Source organism: Sphaeramia orbicularis, chromosome 13 (assembly GCF_902148855.1).
Source record: "Sphaeramia orbicularis chromosome 13, fSphaOr1.1, whole genome shotgun sequence".
NCBI lineage: Eukaryota > Metazoa > Chordata > Actinopteri > Kurtiformes > Apogonidae > Sphaeramia > Sphaeramia orbicularis.
This window is the reverse complement of record NC_043969.1, coordinates 28855065-28870298: the sequence shown is the minus strand read 5'-3', so window position 1 is coordinate 28870298 and position 15234 is coordinate 28855065. Positions and strand designations below refer to the sequence as shown.

The 15234-nt window shown below is 36.8% G+C and overlaps 2 protein-coding genes across 5 annotated transcripts in view; both read right to left on the bottom strand.

Moving 5' to 3' along the window:
* Positions 1–6657, bottom strand: part of stx1a (syntaxin 1A (brain)) — a 90407-nt gene extending 83750 nt beyond the window's left edge. For 2 of the 4 annotated variants that reach the window (XR_003937148.1, XR_003937149.1), the window contains exon 1: positions 6184–6655. Coding sequence is in view for 2 of the 4 variants with exons in the window: in XM_030152648.1 (XP_030008508.1) it covers positions 6184–6213 (30 nt within the window). In the remaining 2 variants the exon portion in view is untranslated. Of the gene's footprint in view, positions 1–6183 lie in introns of all 4 variants that reach the window. The other 2 variants (XM_030152648.1, XM_030152649.1) reach the window with 2 other exon arrangements.
* A 2957-nt stretch (positions 6658–9614) lies between these two features.
* Positions 9615–14736, bottom strand: bud23 (BUD23 rRNA methyltransferase and ribosome maturation factor). Its single transcript, XM_030153134.1, has 12 exons — positions 14561–14736; positions 14376–14413; positions 13605–13700; positions 13286–13368; positions 12485–12581; positions 12282–12378; positions 12120–12170; positions 11944–12029; positions 11658–11703; positions 11500–11561; positions 10088–10177; positions 9615–9935 (listed from the first exon to the last, which is right to left on the bottom strand). The coding sequence occupies exons 1-12, from the start codon at positions 14603–14605 to the stop codon at positions 9881–9883; spliced, it is 846 nt and encodes a 281-aa protein (XP_030008994.1). The 5' UTR covers positions 14606–14736; the 3' UTR covers positions 9615–9880.
* Positions 14737–15234: the final 498 nt, after the last annotated feature.

Sequence of the window (15234 nt, the reverse complement as noted above, 5' to 3'; positions counted from 1 at the left end):
GTTCCCCCACAGGTTTTTCAGCTGCCTTTAGTTTGGCCTCTCACATAGGATGAGTTTAGAAGACTAGAGTATTAGTAAAAAGCCCTAAAATCTAGTAAACCTCCTTCAAAATCTGTTAAACTAAGCACATCCCAAAGACCAAAGCTGCCGCCACGTCTCAAACTCCACAATCAAAGGTGAAAACCAATGACATAACAACAAGATGCTCCAGCAGCTGCAGGAAGGTTCATGGTCATGACATTATCAGTAATGGATTAAACTGTCACTCATCTCATACACCCTGTAAGGAATCATGACTGTTTCATGTTAAATCACCCTTCGCTCTGCCAAACAGTAATAAACAAAGCACGGTACAGATCTGCCAGCCTCCACGACACTTCAGGCACATAATGTCATGGAGATTACTACACAGAATGGAGGCGCATAACATACAGGGTAGAATGTCATGTATGCTCAGTGAAGATCTAATACCCTTTTAATATGAAGGATGATATACAGGTATTTCAGAGGAGTAGCTCAAGGTGCATGCAACAAAGGTCTGCTTTAGTTGCAGCCGTTAAAGGCTCTGTGTGAAATTTATACCCTGCCTACAATAACATGTTTTTTCTGAACTGACATGTTTCTCTGCTATTTTTAAGAAAATTCTCTCACACATTAAAACGCAAAGATCTCAACCCTACAACAAACCATTATTTCTGTTGCACTTTAAACTGTGGATACCATGAATTAATATTGGATGTAGCAGATGCAGAGGCTTTAGTATGTCATGAAGTTGGACAAGTTATGCTATAAACTTAAGTTACCTAAACCCCTTACAGGTCACTCATAGAAAAACTCAGAAATTCAAAATTTCAACCTTACTGTGTTATCAGAGGACATATCAAGACTTAATTACTTTTGTAAAATTGTTCAAAATGATTCATTGTTACGTAGAAAATCAAGGTAAATGAAATTACCATATTTGGTTCCTTACCCATAATTGGCAAAAAAAAAAAAAAAAAAAGTCCATGAAATATATATAAAAAATAAAAAACACATGTAAGGTGCTCAGAACATGTATTCTAGAACATTAGAACATCATTTTTAGAATGATCCCTGACAGCTCCAATGTTTGTCATAAATGTAAAATACCCAAAGGTACATTTATCCACCTGTTTTAGTCATGTGACCATATCCAGACTTTTTGGAAGGGGGTTCTGTAATTCTGTAATTTAGGAGGTCACAGGTAAACAGTTCTGACTCCTTCACTGACTCCTTCTTTTTGTCTTCTAAACCACACTGCAGAGTCTCTTTCTGATACAGATACCAAATCTTTAACAATTCTCTTATTTCAGGCTAAAAAATGTATCCTGTTATGGCGGTCTGCTCCCCAGGTCCTTACAGTAGATATGTGGTTATCACAGATATCAGCTCTTATTCCTCTTGTGAAGCTGACTTATGCTCTTAATCGTAAATCGGACAAATTTTGGAGGATCGGGGAGCCACTGCACTCCTTCTTACAGACTCACTGACCCATCAATTGTTCCTGGAAGATGTTGGCTGATTGTCTTTTCATGTATTTCACATTTGCTAATCATTTATCTGTCTCCTGTCAAATTCTTGTGTATTTTATATATTTACAGATTTATTATTTTCTTCCCTAATTTTTTTATTATATAGCTTTTTTCTATTTTTAATATTTCACTTATTTATTTATCTTTTTTTCTCTCTTATCTAACTTTTTGAATCTATGGCAGCGCTCATTAATTTGGGGTGGGATTTTCTTTTTTTTGTGTGTATTTTGTCATTTGTTGCTCTTTCTATTGTTCATGTTCATAAAACCTGAAAAACCAATAGAAAAAAAGTTACTTTTAGAGCATTACAACAACAGAAATGCTGATCCAGACACCTGTCAGCATACACATTATCCCTTTGAACATCATTCCTTACATTAGTACCATTACATCATGGTACCTAACAAAGCAGGTACACTAACTGTTCATGCAGAGGTGGACCTTACAGACCCTGTAGACCACATTTGACCTGAGATTGTTGACTCACTGTCCTCACTGTAACTGTTGCTGCCACTGTCTTGTAATGTGTGTGTTGCCTGATAAAGGGTTAAATGTTGGTTCAAGTTGTCTGAATGTTTCCTTTATCATATCCTGAGACCTAAGCACAACACTGTTACATGTTTGTATCTGTACTGACTGTTATCTACTGCAGGTAAAATGACTTATACACATGCAGAATATGATGCTTCATGCGCATGCTTATGTGCATGTGTAAATAAGGACATAATACCATTGTTTTCTGATCTATTCATTTCCCCTGTCCACGCTGATAAATACAAATCTGAATTTTTAAGAATCTTCTAGTTCGAAGGCGTTTTAAAGTATCTCCATTTTCGTGATCTAGAATGCTATTTATGTGTAGATAAGAGGCCCAAACATAGAAAAGAATGTTTGTTTTGCAAAGTATCCATAGTAAACCATAAAGACCCAGTACTACTTTGTGACTGTTCCCAAATGACTTTTTCTCTATTTTTAACCTTTCTTAACTGATTTATCACTATTTATTCTTATATTATGCTCTGTATTTTGCATTTAAGTCTAAATCAGGTATTTTCCTAATAATTTAATGTACTGACCACGTAGATGTCCATAAAAGCTCCGATTAAAGTTGAGGGTTATTATATCAAAAACAGAGAAAACTGAAGAGAAAGTGACTTTTTTAGTGAAATATATCAGTAACTGAACATAAACCAAGTGTGTCCATTCACTGTCATTGATCCAACTCTATGGGTTTTTCCTGGTGAATCAATGTTGTAGAAGATGATGGTGTTTCCACGTTCCCTACGGAGCCTCTGAATGTCCAAATAGGTCAAATCTGATGACCATGAAAAGATGACAAACTGTATTTTACACCAATTATTTACATATATTGATAGGATTAGTGGATAAGAAGTTATTAAACATCTTAGATCAGTAGATGATTTTGGTCACCACTAGCTGTTTGGGTCTTTATGGGTTAATGTGAATCCCTCCCATCCTCACCTACAGTTTGCCTTTTTGTTAAAGTTGCTGGAGCTGAAGTTAGAGGCAAGAATCTCAAGACTGCAGTGTGAATGTTCAAATAATGGGATCAAATGTGTTTAACCTTACAAAACTTTAAACCTTCGTGTAGACCTTGGTACAAATATTCTGGTGTGAAAATGCTCTGATATCAGAAACACGGCTCTCGGTCACATATTTAACCTCTTACCTGTCTGAAAACATCTATCAGAGTCCACCGGAGTCTACAGATGTAGGGAGGATTCTTGTTTGCTTTCAAACCATTTTTATTTCACTAGCTGAAAGATAATTATGTAATTTTTTAACAATGATGCCAGAAAACTGTCAAGCACTAGTAGGGACATTAACTCTAGTCCAAGCTCCAACATAGTAGGTGTTTACAATGTACCTGTCAATGAAATGAAGACAAGTAGAGGAGGAAGTCCACTCTGAGTTACCGTTGAAACACGACAGTGCAACATGGCAGACTGTGACAAGGTGACCTGCTTCTCTGTATAAACAGCTCATTCTAAGGCTACGTTCAGATGGCAGGTCTTAATGCACAATTCGGATTTTTTGGTGAAATCTGATTTTTTTTTTGTGTGCTCGTTCATATTACACATTAAATGCAACTTCCATCAGTTTTTAGTATGAACGGAATGTGACCCTGAAGTGACCTGCATGGGCAAAACAGGTCCTGATGTAATATGTGACCATGCAGGCATGAACTGTGTTTACGGAAGTAACACTCCTGGGATGCAGAATAGTGATTTTTGTCACATTTCAATGATGTAAAGATCGGAAAAATGCGACCTGGCTGTTCAGACTGAAGTCGCATTGCAAAATATCAGATATGTATCTGATTTAGGACCACATATGACTGTGGCCTGGGTCGGATTTGAAAAAATCAGACTTGAGCTGTTCAAACTGTCTTTACCTGATTGGATACAGGTTACATACAGGCAAAAAAAATTGGATTTGGGCCACATTTGCCTCCAAGATAGACTGGGTGATCTCACAGTGTTAGATCTCACATGATCTACTTTTTAGTGAGATTGTACAGATTCTGTCATTAAATAAGTACACAGCACTGCCAAAATGATCCTACTGAGCTCACATTCATTTTAGATATCATAATGTCTGTATTTTAAAGACAGAAAAAGGATGGTTTCAGAATGAAGATTGAAATTCTACCTCAGATGATCATAGTGTGATTTTTTAGCCAGTCCTTCCAGGCCTATTCTAAGGTAATAGGAACATGATTGTCATTTTTACATCTGACACACTGGACACACGAGGGGCAGCCATGACCGAGAAGGTTTTGACTGAAGGGTTGCTGGTTCAATTCCCTAGAACAATGACATGTCAGCACAATGTACCTAGTTTGCAGTGTGTGGTGTGTTCCTGCATGTTCAGATAGTGATGGGGTGAAAGCAGACAGTCAGATTCAGTGTGTGTTGCATGTGCACGTGTATGAAATATACTGACGAATAAAGATTCCTCCTCTCCTTCACATTGTGATTGCTGCTTTTCTCGCTTCTTTATCATTGCACAGTAGAAACATGTTGGTTTTTGACTTTTAATCAGACTCAATTAATTCCAAGACATTACTTGTAGTTGTGGGAATTAAATACAGATATTTTGCACACTATTGATTAATCGGTAAGTAAATCAATAGAGCAGTCCGTAGCTGCAACTGCTGTGCTTTCTATGTCAAGGAACACAACCACATGTATCATAAACTGTCAGAGATGTTTACATGAAACTGGAGAACTGGCATTACCTTGGGGCTGTAAATGGAAAACAATATTAGCCAAGGGCTGATGGGAAATCACAGCGTGAGCGAGATTAATTCACTTCAGTTTTATTCGGTCTGGACTGCCTGAAATTGGTGTGGCTGACGCAGCAATGAAAAACATGATCACACTTCCGTCGACTCTCAACATTTTCGTGTGAATTCCGTTTTTATGAAGCTGTTAAGGAGGATTTTGGCTTCTCCTCTGTCACTCTCACAACTGCATCGTCAGCTCAGTGTGGAGGCTGCATGGCAGGCTGAGAGACAAGCTTCTCTCACAAACGCACACAGAGTTGGCATGGCTGGGTTGTCTCCCTTGAGACCAATTCATATCTAGATCTTCACTGAAAACAGAAGAGCTGTAAATTATTTCCCCTCTCCTCAGCTTAATTGCCAATTACAAAGATCTGACAATGGCCACTTTACTACCACACCCACACAAACACACACACACACACACACACACACTTGCCTCTATGAATCTCAAAACTGGCATTCCTGTGGAGGATAATTAATGAATCTGCTCTTTCTGTCATTTTCAAATCGTAGCTTCAAAAGTAGTGACATGCACAGATCAGCTACATGATGTGGTTATTACACCTGTCAAAGGCTCAGGTTTTTCATTTCATTAATCACAGGGTGTAAGATGTGAGCAAAGATGTGGACATGTAGAACACACCAGTCCTCTTCAAAAAACAAAAAAAACAAACAAAAAAACAATTCATGACAAGATATCTCAGTCCAGACACACAGATAGCCCCGACAGTCTAGAAATGGACACCACATTGTGCTGGGGGTGTTTTTTTTTTTTTAGGGGATGAGACTGCCTGAGTCGCGCAGAGGGCGGACATTAACAGGTGACATGGGACCAATTTCCCACTCCAATCACACCCATAGTTGTGGATGGATCGATCACCCCCCCCCCCACACACACACACACACACACACACACACACACACATTCCGAAGCGGCATATTTCCACATGCAGTGCCATAACACAAATCTGTTCTGTATAAACATCAAATCCAACCCCTCTCCATAAACAAGCCTATTATTCCATAAAGTTGCAGTATCTAAAAGCTGCAATATTTCAGCGATTATTGGTTTGACGCGCAAATTGAAAACAACATTGACTTCACAGTATAGCTTCAGAGTTTCCAGCGCATGGTTCCTGCCTATTAAAACACATTTTCCGTCTCCATCAGACCTATTGGAGTCACAACTGTTGCTCAATGTGCGCGCCCTGCTCCAAGTGTGCGCCCTCCACACGCACTGATACCATTTCCAAAACAGGTTTCTGCGCATAATGCAAAAAAAGAAAAAAAGAAAAAGAAAAGACCTCCACAGTAACTTACATGTCTAAATTCTTGCATGCGGTCCTTCATGGTTGCGTAAATCTCCGCTGGTCCACTCTTATCCCCGGACTTCCCCTTGTGTTGTGGATGTGCGCGGTGCTGATGGAGCGGCGGGCGGAGATGATGCGACCGAGGGTAGAGTCAAAACGAGAGGCGGTGGTTAGATTTTTTTTCTCCCCCCCTCCTCGGTTTGGATGCTGGGATTGATGGTGGGACCACTTTACAGAGCCGGGTGACGCGCACGAAAAGGTGAGGCGAGGCCTTCCGCCGTTAACCCGTTCAACTCCATCAACTTCCTCCTCAATCCGCACTAATTGGCCTTTAATAAAAACTCAGCCTCTTCTACTAGTGTCTGTTTCTTCCGCTGTCGACTCTCTGGCAAACAGTGAGGTGAATTTCCACAGATATGACTATCTAAAAGTGGCAGACTGAAAGGGGGAATTGTGTTAGATTTGGTTATCGATTGAGATAACGCCCAGGTGGTTTCTACTGTACCGAAGTGCACAGCGCCCTCTGTCGGTCAATACAGGAACATAATGGAACCATTGACACCAGGGCAAATACACAGGTGAACACTGACAACCTCTGACACATCGCTTCATAAATCTTCTTTTGATTATATATTTTCGATTTTTTCAGCTTTTAAACTTCAGGAACAAAATCTTTCTTTTCTTTTTTGTTCAATGAATAATCAATCAATAAAGCACCAGGTTTGTTTTACTTCAAAAAAGAAATATGACAGTCAACCTTTACACACCTTGTAGCAACCAGTTATGCATAATTTTGTCCATTTTAAATGGTAATAAATCCAATAATGTAGCCTAATATGGTGGTCCTATTTGAGCCAATCACATCATAACATTTTGCACTCTCAATATTTATGGTTCTAAGAGTCAGTTTGAGAATTATTTGTTGTACAAATGTTTAGTTAGAGTAGCTTATTTGCTTAGACATGTAAATTCATGATTTCATGTATGGAGGACTATTATATATGTCATTAATGAATGAATCTGACAACTATGCCATCCACGATACCTATTTTTGATGAACAAACTGCACAAAAACTGCAAAAAAAACTTTTATTTTAAAGAAATTCAGTCCTATTTACATATACATTACAGCAGGGGTGTCAAACTCCAGTCCTCGAGGGCCAGTATCCTGCATGTTGTAGATATTTCCCTCTTCCATCACACCTGGAAGCCATTACATTGTTATCAGGCTTCTGCAGAGCATGTTGATGAGCTGATCATTAATTGAACCAGGTGTGCTGGAGGAGGGAAATATCTAAAACCTGCAGGATAGTGGCCCTCGAGGACCGGAGTTTGACACCTGTTCATTACAGGCTGCAGTTACTACATTTTCAAAGATTTTTTGAATGCTAGGCCAAAAATCTAATAACCAGCCAGTAACGTAATAACTTATTACATTATTGCCGACTTATCACATCGTTGGCAGGTATTACATTATTGGTGGCTGCGCACCTTTACAGCATTAAAGCAAGTTAACTCATTTCCCATTGAGGTGAACACTGAGAACCTCTGACACATCTCTTCATAAATCTTCTTTTAATTATATATTTTTTGATTTTTTTCAGCTTTTAAACTTCAGGAACAAAATCTTTCTTTTCTTTTTTATTCAATGAATAATCAATCAATAAAACACCAGGTTTGTTTTACTTCAAAAAAGAAATATGACAGTCAACCTCTACACACCTTTTAGCAACCTATTATGTATAATTTTGACCATTATAAATTGTAATAAAACTAATAACGTAGCCTAATACGGTGGTCCTGTTTGAGCCAATCACATTATAACATTTTGCACTCTCAATATTTATGGCTCTAAGAGACAATTTGAGAATTATTTGTTGTACAAAATCTTTATTTAGAGTAGCTTATTTGCTTAGACATGTAAATTCATGATTTCATGTAAGGAGGAATATTATATAAGTCATTAATGAATGAATCTGACAGCTATGCCATCCACGATACCTATTGTTGATGTACAAACTGCACAAAAACTGCAAAAAAAACCCTCTTATTTTAAAGAAATTCAGTCCTATGTATGTATTGTTACATTACAGGCTGCAGTTATTACATTTTCAAAGAATTTTTGAATGCTAGGCCAAAAATCTGCTAATGAGCCAGTATTGCAATAACTTATTACATTATTGCCAAATTATCACATTGTTGGCGGGTATTACGTAACTAGTGGCTGCACACCTTTACAGCATTAAAGCAAAGATTTCACAAATATCACATAAAGTTGTGTCAAACCAGGTCCAGTGTTAAGGACAAAGGTAAAGACACATTTACTGTACATTAGGTAGGTACTTTGTGTTTTCATAAAAGTAAGATGGAGAAATGCCTTTATCAGTCCCTCATTGAGGAAATTACATTATTTCAACCTGCTGTTATAGTTACACATACAGAAGCTCAAACAGGACCAGTATACATGCATTTAATGTATGCCGAGGTATCAGAGCAACCAGGCTCAATGGTAAATGAATTAACTTCGTTTAAACTGTAGATGCACAATTTTTTAATCAAGTAACAAGCAAATATGCAGCAGGTTTGATTTATTGCAAAAATGAAATACTCTACACACTTTTATAGCATTTCAGCAGACATTTTTGTTGTTTTTATTTTGCGTATAATAACGGCTAATATAGGACCACCATATAAAAATGTGCTCTCCTTACTAGTTGTTGCTGCAGATTTTCTTATTTTAAGTGTGCTTATGAGTCCTTTTTAACAATAGATATACAGTAGAATGCAAAAGTCTTGGCAAAGTTCTAATGAGCACACAAATGCAATTCCCAATCTCTGTGTTAAGATACAACCAGGATTTAAAGGAAATATGTGCAGCGAACTCAAGTTTCAGAAAAAAACTGATTCTACAAGCAAAAACATCAAGCATTTAGCATAGCCTCCTTTTGCACTCACCATGTCTTTATCTCTTTTGTTATGACAGTATGAAATTTACTCCACTGATATGCTTATGTCTGACATATTTCATTCTGCACACAAGATATTTCTTATTCTTTGGACAGGTTTTTATCACAATTAATACTGACTTTAGCTTGTATAAGCAATTTAATTCCAATTTTTGTGTGTTGGTGATACTGTACACATATTTCCTGTACTTTCTGGTTTCTTTCTTGTAACTGAGGAAATAGATTGACGAATAAAACAACAAAGCTAAAGATAGCCACAGACTTTTGCACACAAATGGATATTATTGTTGTATTTGATAAAAGTCAAATGTCACCAGTTTGATTTACATTTGATTTATGGAATACACACAAAAAGCATATGCACAAACAGCATTTTCTATATATTTCAACTGTATATAAATATGAAGGGTAATACTGTATACTCAGTGGATCAGATGAAGTGATATGATCATTAATGAAAATCAGCAGTCGACAGTGCAGACTTTGGTTCATATACTTGGTTTATTCCAACCAAAATGAACACAGAAAATGCCATATTGCCACCGTTTATGAGAAGAAAATTGCCAAACACTCAAATATAAAAGCAACCGGCAGTCATAACAATTCTCTCTCTCGTACTTTATCCACTGAAAGTGAAGATCTGGAAATTAGCAGAGTTAAAATACTCTGCAGCTCCGGAGGTGATTACGTGTGATAGTACAGACGAGAGCGAGACGAGAGCCATAGCTGCATGAGTCACAGCTAGAAATGAGGTCTTCTCTGACGTCCAGTGTATTTTGTGTCTGCTCGAACCTCCCTACAGGCCAAAAAATAAGAAATAAAGCACAGCAGAGTGATATCAGCTACCAGAGTTAATCAAATATATGTATTTTTTATTAGTATTTCAACACGACTGAATGAAAAATATGATTATTTTTCCTGAAAGAGATCAAATAATCATGCACGCACCGTCCTTGTCGTCTCCTCCTTTCCTTCTTTTCTAAAATCCAGTCTCGTCCCTTCTTCACAGATTTCCCCTTCATGTTTTTAAAACGACATCTGCACAGAGAGAGTGTCTGCCATTATTGTACTGTTTATTTAAAATGCACTTTTTAGTAAATCATGTGGAGAATGGTGCCTCTGAAAGATCTGAACGTTAAAATGTGAAAGGGAGGAAAACCTGCCTGACAGGGTTTTCAGTCAGACAGAACGACAACCCTTTCATTGGTCTCTCTCGGTCTTTTGGCTTCATAAAGGTAGGTATGACTTAACCTGCATTTGTCAAGGCCAAGACCTGCTTATTGTCTTCTTGATGAGTAGCAAATAGAAACATTTGCACTTGAAATATATATGATTATTTTCCTAGATTTTTAGTTTGTATTATATTGCCATATCATTCATCAATTGCATTTTTATATTGTTTGTTGTTGTTGTAACATAAGTATAATTTCTGAAACAACAAATCACATGAATCAGGAAACACACACACACACACACACACACACACACACACACACATATATACATACATACATACATACATACATACATATACACACACACATATACATATATATATATATACATACATATATATATATACACATATATATATATACATATATATATATACATACATACATACACATATATATATATACATACATATATATATATATATATACATACATATACATATATACATATATATATATATATATATATATATATATATATATATATATATATATATATATATATATATATATATGTATATATATAAAAATACACACACACACACAGATGCACAGACATGTTTTCCCCACTGATGTGGAATGGATCAGTAAAAATGTCCCAGTGATGATCTTTTGCTGGAAATCCACATTGCAGAAAAAAAATGAGTCATTATCAAACTAATCAGATAAGCAGATGTTGAACACCCAGCTGATCACTTTATTAAATCGAAGCTGGTTTGTAGTTTGTAATAAATAAACTTTACACACATGGTCCAAATCTAAACAAAAGGCTATCACTGCTTTTGTATGGTTACAAAATCTGATGGAAATCTGCCTGCACCGGTGATGTCATTCAGTGTTTGATCTACCTTTAGCAGGACAAGATCCCTTTTTCCTTTTGTAAAGGGGCTACTACCAGTTAAAAAAAACAATAAAATCACCAATTGGCTCTTTACCTGACTGGGTGCAAAGGGTCAAACATTTTTAGATAACAGCTCGACGATGCTTGATCTTATCACATTTCCCCAACAATGAATTATTTCTTCAAGATATAACTTTAACACACTTATAGTTACTTACATAGTTATAGTACTTTTCTAAAAACAAAAAGCACATGCTAATAATGTACAGTCAATGTGTCTTTACCTTTGTCCTGAATACTGGACTTGGTTTGATACCGCTTTGTCTGATGTCTCTGATCCCAAGCCCTAAATAAAAAGAAATCGTAGTAGTCATGATATATTTCATAGAAAAGTCAAAAGCAGGTATTCACAAAATCAAAATGTCACTGCTATGTTTCTTACTTTGGGAAGGACTCCTGTTACTCCTGCAAACAGACACAAAAAGAACCTGCAGAAAAAAAGCCAAGTGTGTGTGTGAAAAGGTAAATCAGCCAGATCATTTTAATGTGTAATAATTTATCACAATAGGCTAATGTGACCATCGGTTGAATCAATATGTCTTCCTGGTCTAATTAGCCCTGCAAGTACACTGCTACTCATTTCACAGGTCATTAAGAACGAACAAACTGCAGGTGGCTGCGGTTGAACGTTTCAAAATAAAAGCCTCAGCTCATGTAAAAGAACTGACTTTTTCGCCTTGCTGCTGTTGGGGTAGTCGACCACCATGCCTCCACTGAAACCAGCCCTCATGGCCTGTGCTGTGATCAGCTCAAGCTTTAAAGGGAGAAGAGGAAGACAACGAGTAAAGCCATGTTTGAAAACTACCACTGGATTGCATCTTTCCACTACCGTTAGGTTCTTTACCTGCTCTGAGTTCTCTGGATAAAGCTGAAAAACTGCACGGGAGCCTCTTGACTGAGAAATAAAATGCAAGAAATGTGAGTAAAGGTGTTTAATGTAAATACAGTGTCTGGATGTTTGAAGGTTTTTGTAAATTTAATCAAATACAAAGTGATGAAACCTTACCAGAGAGGAGTACAGAGTACTAAAGAAGGTATAGAGTCTCTTTGGAGGACTATGTGTTCTCTTGTCAGCATTGCAGAGCCACTGCAGGGCAGAGATACTGACATGGAAGAGAGTACACAGTACATGAAATTAAAACACAATAATAGTCTAAAATGATTTACAGATTGTTTTTCCTTTTTATTGAAATAAGGCACGTTTCTTACCTAATGCAGCCATCAAAAGTGCCGGGTCTGAAAGGCATCCCTTGACCCATGTCCCCCAGTAAAAGGTCTCCTTCCACTTCTCTGTCGATTGCAACATCTGTAATGGAGTAAACTATTTGAGCTGATCTGTTTTTACAACATTTAGCTTTTACCTTTTAAAGAACATGAAATTAGATAAACAAAGTCTTACAATGTTTAAGAAATAATAGTTATTAACAGTTGTTTTAAGATGTGACACTTGGGGACACAACATTTTAATAAAGACAATTCTTTCTGCTGACATGATTTTCAATGGACTGCTATTAATTATTGTTATGACAAAGAAAAAAAACACATAAAGTGATTAACAGATCATTTGCTTTCATTAAATAATTTCAATTCACATTCACACTGTTTAGCCATAATTCAAAGGATAAAAGAAGAAAAACTACTTTATAATCACTAAAATATTAAAAATACCAAATCCACAACAATAACAGTGTCATAACAGTGTGCACATATGTATCAGTGTCATCAATCCAAATTTTTGCAGTGTTTCCATCTGCACCGGTTTGTTGTTCATTTGATTTATTGTCAGCAGGATTGTGCAAATGCTACTTCAGTAAAAGCACAAAAGGTGGTGGAAGGAGCAGCATAAACTGGAGCAGATCCATCAAAAAACAGTTTCTGGATTTTTTTCCCCCAACTGTTCTAACATTACAAGCTACAGTGTCTGGATGAATTACAGGATAGTGGAACCTTGGTGGAGGTATGTATTCTACTGAGAGCCATTCTTGTTTATGAAGGCATTGTCAGACTAACCTAGCATTGCGGTGCTGATGTCAACTCCGACCCAGTAGTGTCCTCCTTCTGACAGGGAATCTCCACTGAGCCCTGAACCACACCTGCAACACAGATTATCACTAATGTTAGTATAAAGATTAAACAATGGTAGTGTCACATTTCAGGGAGTGAAACAGTCGAGTGGATGCTAACTGTCAACATTTCTAAAACAGGGTGTACAAGAAAAATTCACCACTGCCACTTTGCCCTAATGAAACTGCACTAGCTCTATTTGCCTTACAGACTTAAAATGCTATTGATGTTTGAATGCTGAAGTGTGAATGATTCATTGACTCACCCAACATCCAGCAGGAAGCAGGGCTGTCCCTCTGGGAGGTTCAAAAGCTCAACAGCTCTCTCTGACATCTGGGTTTGGATCTCAATCATTCGAGAGCTGTGGAGCATCAAAACACCTACATTTTATGTACTGTACTAGAGGTCAACCACTAGTGTATTTTTAAAGGCTGATAGTAATAATAGTTTTCAGCAGGGAAAAGCTAGTTAAATGATGGTGTCACCCCTCAGCTTTAACCATGATGCATGTTTGAAAATTACTTTCACAAACTAATGTCTTTCACTGGTTAATAGTCGAACTGAACATCAAACTAACTGCAATAAATCTCGGTAAGGACCCATTTTAAACTATCATTTTGCCTAAATGTTACAGATGTCAAGTTAGATGCAAAATATGTGTGATCAGTAATTATTGGCACCTATTTCTGTCCAAAAAACTCCTGTTGACACCAGTTAATTAGTTTGATCTGTCTTAAAGTTGCACATGAGTGTCCCTTTAACTCCAGTTGCCTTAAGACTAATCAGTCATTTCTAATTTATAATGTGAAAGCAAACATGGTTCAAATCTACAGAACTGTATTTCAAAAGGTAGGAAAGATTTATTAACAACAGAAATGCCTGGGTGATTTTTTAGTTAAAATGTATGCTCAAATATGAAGATTCCAAACTCAAGAGCACACAGATTGGAAGTATTACACTCCGTATTACAGTTATAAAGGTTAAGGTGTAGTAATGCAGCAGCAATCGCACATTCACACAAGAAATAAAGACTTACTTTTGAGAATATTTCTTTGCCTCCTCCTCATTGTAAAACTGTGGAGAATAAACACAACATATCAGGACTCATTTTGTCGCAGTTTTAGACTGTGTTTAACAGGACACGTACTTATTAAAAACTGCAGCTCAGTTATTAATTTCGATTATCTTAACGTAAAAAACAGAATAAACCGAGTGACTAACCACTTCTGGAGGTGCAGAGTGTTCTGGTCGTCGACAGGAGGACATGGTTCTGTTTGTTTGTGAGGATAAAACCTTTTATCGAATATGAGTTTTTAATGCTTTAAATATTGTTGTGGTAGCCGACAGCACACATGTGATGAGTAGTGACGTCAAATGGAAGCGACGACAAAGCTTCTTCTTCGTTCAGTTTAAGAGGAGTCCTTATGAAAAAATACGCCTACACCGCCCCCTATTGTTCATACACGGAAATTTGGCTTGAATTTGTTTTGGTAAGTCTGTGTGTGGTCACTATAATGTCTTGAACATTTGAGTCCTCTTCTCTGTTTTAAATTGTGCAATATAACAATATAATAATAATGAGTCTTATTTGTATTTGTAGTTAATATTTTGTTTTAAAATATATAAAATATCCCACATTCCTTTATAAGTAAATTTATTGATTTATTTATTAGTTTATTTGGTGAGAACAGTGCACATTAAATAACATCTTTATTGAAACAACAGAAGATGTAAATATGGTAGATTACAGCATTTTAACCATATACATTTGCTATTTCCGTAGTAACTAAGCAAGTAACAAAAACACCAAAAACGAAAAGAAACACATAGAACAATAAGAGAACGACACAAAAATGTTTTACCAGTATAAGGCCCTGACTGACGGCCAAGTTTTA

Excerpts from the sequence above, each read along its gene's own strand:
- bud23 (XM_030153134.1), bottom strand. The coding sequence starts at position 14,605 with ATGTCCTCCTGTCGACGACCAGAACACTCTGCACCTCCAGAAGTG. Across the intron at positions 12,030-12,119 it reads ATCCAGAGAACTCAGAGCAG|CTTGAGCTGATCACAGCACA; the intron begins GTAAAGAACCTA and ends CTCCCTTTAAAG. Across the intron at positions 9,936-10,087 it reads AGGAGGAGACGACAAGGACG|GGAGGTTCGAGCAGACACAA; the intron begins GTGCGTGCATGA and ends TTTGGCCTGTAG.